At 41.2% G+C, this 5,902-nt stretch overlaps 1 protein-coding gene across 1 annotated transcript; it reads right to left on the bottom strand.

The window, feature by feature from the left end:
* Positions 1–3,072: 3,072 nt before the first annotated feature.
* On the bottom strand, positions 3,073–5,571 carry LOC146563028 (E3 ubiquitin-protein ligase TRIM35-like). The gene has a single exon (XM_085295375.1). It carries the CDS (start codon positions 5,453–5,455, stop codon positions 4,034–4,036), a length of 1,422 nt encoding a protein of 473 aa, XP_085151501.1. The 5' UTR covers positions 5,456–5,571; the 3' UTR covers positions 3,073–4,033.
* Positions 5,572–5,902: the final 331 nt, after the last annotated feature.

Below are 5,902 nucleotides of genomic sequence, written 5' to 3' on the forward strand. Positions count from 1 at the left end.
CAAACCATTTCCAGTGACAAGATGTGCTGTATACATTATATTCACTTTTACCCTAAATGGCACAGCAGCCTCAAAAAAACAACAACATTAGAACGAGGCAACTTCAGCATATGTACATACTGTCATGGTCCTGAGTTTGAGGACTCAGTGTTTTGTGTTTCCTTATGCTTTTGTTCATTCCGAGTATGTATTCTGTTGTGATTTTGCCATTTGTTAGGTTTCTGTTCTTTGCCTGCCTGCTCCCACTTCTCTGTGTTCCCTCTGTCTGTCCATGGTGTTATTGTGTCTACTTATGAGTCTGACTGTAAAGTTCAGTGTCCTGTCTGGTTCTCTGTCTGTTAGTTTCCTGTTTTATTGTGAAGGTCTCTGTCTGATGTGAGTGTGTTCAGCTACGTTTCCCCTGTCCCGTCAGCTCTGATTCCTCCCAGCCGTGTTGCCCTCCTGTCTCTCATCCCCTGATTACTGGTGTGTGTATTTAAGCCCTGTGTGTTCTCCTGCCTGTTGCCGGTTTGTCTGTGTCAGTCTGTGTTACCCTGTGGTCCACGGTGTCCTGTTCCTTGTCTGCGTCTCTCTGCGTCTCATCCCTTTGTCATATGCTCCCAGGTCTGTTATTTTTAGTTCTCCCAGTTTAGGTGTCTTCAGTTATTTGTCATGCCCCACTGCTTGTTTGCCACTACACCTTTGTTAATAAACCTCACTAGCATTTCATCCACTGCCTGCATCTTGGGTCCTTCTTCCAACTCCACACGGCTCACCTCAGCAGCCGTGACAGATACAAGGTAGCTCACTTTACCATAAGTTGTATGGGTGTGCATCAATTTCTGCATATTTATTAAAAATGCACTATTTCTTCACTCTATTTCACACAGGAAGGTCATGGTTGAGCTTCAGGAGCAGTTTGCTCTCAAGGTTCTTGCTGTGAAGCTGTAACTGTTCAGCAGTGAACAGGAGTCTCACACAGTCTTTCACAAGCTCCAGATGCAGGAAGAGCTGTATTGATTTTGATTGACAGCTTCTTGATGTGAGGAAAGCAATAGATCAGGGGTTGGCAACCCTGGGCACTCTAACCACAGCTGGCCCTGATGGCACGACATGCAATGAATTAATCTGAAAACGTGCATTAACTCATTCACTGCCATTGACGTCTATAGACGTCAATTGAAAAGCTTATTTGACAATGGCTGGCAGTGAATGAGTTAAAAATAAATATCTACGGCCAGGCCAGAGGTGCACATTGCAAATTAGCTCGAGTAGACATGTTAGTTGTGCCGCTTCTTAATGACGGTATCTTAGCTAACAACCCCAACTACCAGATTCAACTTGTAATTGGCTGAAAATCACTTCGCCTACTGGTGAGAGACGTTACTAGCTGGCAGTTTTTCAAGCAATGTTGAAACGTTCACACTTCAAATGGTAAAATGGCCTGTATTTTTATAGCGCTTTACTAGTCCCTAAGGACCCCAAAGCGCTTTACACATCCAGTCATCCACCCATTCACACACACATTCACACACTGGTGATGGCAGCTACATTGTAGCCACAGCCACCCTGGGGCGCACTGACAGAGGCGCTTCATGCTTCAGGTGCTGCCCACTCAGCGCAGCATCAACACCACGGAAATACACGGATACATCCGAAGACTCAAGACAGAAATCACTATGCATGTTCAGGACTTTCGGGTGTATGGACCAATGTTTTCTTTTCTGATCAAGTCAGAAAGCTTTATTGAGCAGCTGGATGTGTCTCTCTTTAAGTGGCTGGACATAGAAGACATCGAAATGCAGCTGATTGAACTAAAAAGCTCGACTACCTGACAAGTCTTAAGAACATTGCATTATTGACAGTATTTGGCTCTAAATATTTGCGTGAGGAGATTTTCTCTCACACGAAGAGTGTCCTCAGCGCCTCCCATAGCTGTAGGAACCCTAGACACTCAGGAACCTGTGTCTCTGAGTGGGAGACCAGAGATCACAGACCAGAGCAGTGTCTCCTTTACACGCACTGTGACAGTTTCACGCTCTGGCGGGCAGCTCCCTGCTCTCGGAGAGAAATCCTGCTCACGCGAGTAAATTGACTTTTGACAGTTTGGAGGCGGAGCCCAAACGAGGACGGGGTCCTAATGTGAGTTACTCTGTGGCAGCGACAGAAATGCTGTTTTAAACTGTATTTGTTCACAATTTGAAAAATAAAGTTTGCTGAATTCATTGTTAACAGTTATTGTTTGCGTGCAGCGGTGGAAATACAGACAACTGTCACTGGATTATTTAATGTTGAAGAAATCTTTAAACCAGAGGATTCTAGTTCTGAAGCCTCTGCACTACAGTGACACCAGAGAGCAGAGACATTTTAACCAGTGGAGTTTTGGCCAGATTCTTTCCCCGCAGGAGAGCTTTGTGGGTGTTGGTCGAGGCCTGTGCTGCCCTCTCTCCCCCTCTGAATGTGTGGTGGTTGCAGATGACACACAAGACTCAAACTTACAGACACTACAGCGACCACATCAGCAGCAGCAGTTTGATTTGATCCTAAAGAGACAATTTGCTTTATCGCAGCAGGATTCTGGATTTGAGCTGATCAGACTGACACTGACCTGAGGTGAAAGTGTGATTAGACATTTTATTTGTTTATTTAAAATATTTACAGATGAACTTGGCTCAGTCTTAGTGTTCTGTTTATCTGTTAAGTGAAGTCATTTCTAACATTTAATGATTTACATTTAAAAATGGGATAAGTGTAAATGTTTGCAGTGTAAACATTTTTACTAGAGAAGAAAATCTGAACTTTGTCTCCATCTTGTGAGTAAATATAATATACAAATAAAACATCACTATTATAAAGCTGCACCTTCATCTGAAATCTCTGCAGCTTTGTTCATTCAAACTATTTTCTGAGTTTGTAAACATACAGATTAGCTGTGAGAATGTAAAGTTTATCAATGATCACATTTGATTTCTGTCTGGGGTTAAATGTGAATGTTGGTCTGAAAAAAAGATTTAAAATGTAGCTGCTTAAAATAAATTCTTGATTTGATAAAATCTGCTGATTGTTTCAATAAAACAGCTTCAGCACAACAAGAATATTTACAAACTAATAGAAGCAAATAATCTTTTATTCTAAGGAGTCAGTTAAATGTAAACACAACAATCAAAGTGAGTTTCCAAGTTAAATGAATCTGAACCAATGACTGTGTCTGAAAAGCTGATTTACTGTCAAACACAACAACAACAGAATCACTGAATTGATTTATTTCACTTCACAGAAACATTTTGTGATCTCAATAATCAAAGAGAGCAGTTAAAGAATAACATTGAAGTACAAATCAAAGGTAGGTGATTCATTGAAACACTGAGACTGAGAGTGAAGTTTGAAAATCAAATTAAAACCTAATTATGAAACATGAGAAGATCCAGAAATCTTTCAAACTGTGAGAGATGTCAGCTTCTGATTAAAGTTAAAAACAACACAAGAAAGAACATTTTTAATGAATTCAGTCAAGTGTAGTTACACTGATGAGACAGCGTCACAACTTAGAAGTCATTTCTTTGAATTTGGAAAACTTTAAAGAAGACGTGTTTCTTTCAAATGTTATTTAACTGAAAACAAGACGCTGATAATCAGGACATTTAAATCTTGTAGTTGTAAAGTTGACTCTTGCTGATGTTTAATCATGAATCCTTCTTTTAAGCAGTGTCACAGTTTGCTGTTCACACTCAACAACTTTAAAAGCAAAGAAATCATCATTCAGATTTTAAAACTATCAAAAATATTTACATGAACAACATGAGAAATATTCTGAAAATATTAATTTAAAAGAAACAAGAAAAAATGTAAAAGTTTCTTACAGAAACTCGAGTGGGTCACAAGATTTTCACATGAAAAAGTTGCTTTGGTTTCATTGAACTGCTAATAGTTCCACTAGAACAACAAAATAAAACAAAACCTGATAATGAAGTTAGACAGTGTGATTAATAATTTCCCTAAAATTAACCCTGCTGCTGTACTGAAAAAACTGTTAAAATAAAGAATCACTTTACAATCAAATCTCAGTTTGACAGATTTTGATATCAGAGGTTTTGGCGTCTCCTGCCTTTCCAACCTCAAAAAATGGGAAGAGTTTCTCAGTGAAAGTGTCTCTGTAAGTGTAGATGTGAGTCATGTCTTCAGGGTCATAGAAGGACACCTCCCCCCTGTCATAGTCCAGCTGGACTCTGATCCTCTGGAGACTCTTCTTCACTGTCACAGTCTGACCAACACAATTAGTGTATTTTCCACTGCGATGCAATAAACACCAGATTCCATATTTTGGTAAAGCAGAACGCTCTCCCTTCCTGTCAACTGACTCTTTAACTAAACCCACATTCCAGTCAGGATGGTCTCCCACCTCCACCTCCCAGCTGTGTTTCCCTGAGCTGAAGCCCTCAGAGCCAAAAAAAGCAGGATAATTAGTGTTTCTCTCTGGATTATCAGGAAGCTGCTGCCATGTGTCTCCATGTCTCACACTGGTCAGATCATCAGACAGATAGAGCCAGCAGTTTGCAGTGTTTGGGTCCAGAATGACAGGACTGAAGTGGACCTTCTCCTTCATCTTCTCCCACACTCTGAAGGACAGGTTGCCCAGGTGTTTGGCCACATCTATCAGTGCTCCTGAGACCAGCTGTGGATCTGACACTGAGCTCTGGGCTCTGGCTCTGCTCTGAGTGTCTTTATAACTGCTGAGGAATGGCACGCTGTGTTTCTGCAGCTCTTCTTCAACAGCAGAGATGCTGTCTGACAGAGAGGAGATCTGCTCCTCAATCATCTTCATCTCTCTGCTGATAGTCCTCCCCTTCTGCTCCTCTTCCTCCCTCAGAGCTGCCAGTCTGGACTCCTCTTCCTCTTTCAGGAACTGCTGGAGCTTGTTGAACTCTGCTCTGATCTGCCGCTCTGTGGACAACAGCTGCTTCTTGGAGTGTTGAATCACTTCATTGTATGTTTCCTCCACTTGTTTGTATTTGTTCCTCTTGTCCTGCAGAGACTTTAAGTCAGATTTCAGCTGCTCCTTCAGGTCACTGACTGCTTCTTCTACAGGAACCACTTTGTGACTGTGGTGGAGAGAAAAGTCACACACGGTGCACACAGCTCTCTGCTCGTCCACACAGAACAGTTTAGGCTCTTCCTCATGTTTACTGCACACCACTGTTAATTTCTTCTCTCCCTTTTCTGTCTCAGATGATCCAGATTTCTGTCTCCCAGCAACTGAATCAGCAAGTTCTTTCAGTGTAAAGTTCACAATAAGATGATCCTTTGAAGATTTTCTTTTACAAATGGGACAGTTTTTGTTTTTAGTTTGTTCCCAGAATTTCTGCAGGCAGCTTGAACAGAAGCTGTGGCTGCAGCTCAGAGACACAGGATCTCTGAAAGTCTCTGAACACACATGGCAGCTCAGGAAATTTTCCAAAAGTCTGACTTTCTCAGCCATTTGATCTTAAAGTATTATTAACTCACCAAATTAGTGTCTCTTGAACTTTCTGATTAAAATCCTCCAAACGTTTGTTTTGCAGCAGAGATCTGACTCCCTGTAATGGCGTCTCAGCTCAGTTCAAAAGTGTCGGAATTTACTTTCATTTTCATGAATCACGTGTTAAACTGAAACACGCACATAAGACTTGTGTCCGTCAGAGGGCGCTGTCTGTGTCATGCAGATAGTTTTCAGTTTGTGCTCGTTAGTGAAAGTGAAGTGAAAAATGTAGAAAATTTTGACTTCTCCTTTTAAAAAAAACGAAACCTAAATAGAACATAAAAATGACACAAAAAAGGTGAAGCTGTGGTGTTTCAGAAGTTCATCACAGGGTTTAGATTGTCAACCTGCCAGACCTCTGCTCTCACACTCAAAACAAAGAAAAATTCTTGACCCTCATGAACATGA

Source organism: Mchenga conophoros, linkage group LG12 (assembly GCF_057382185.1).
Source record: "Mchenga conophoros isolate Kocher_MC1m ecotype Shallow Benthic linkage group LG12, M_conophoros_male_GT1.1, whole genome shotgun sequence".
Classification (NCBI taxonomy): Eukaryota; Metazoa; Chordata; class Actinopteri; order Cichliformes; family Cichlidae; genus Mchenga; species Mchenga conophoros.

Bases quoted from the DNA above. Each gene is read 5' to 3' on its own strand.
- LOC146563028 (XM_085295375.1), bottom strand. From the start codon at position 5,455: ATGGCTGAGAAAGTCAGACTTTTGGAAAATTTCCTGAGCTGCCATGTG.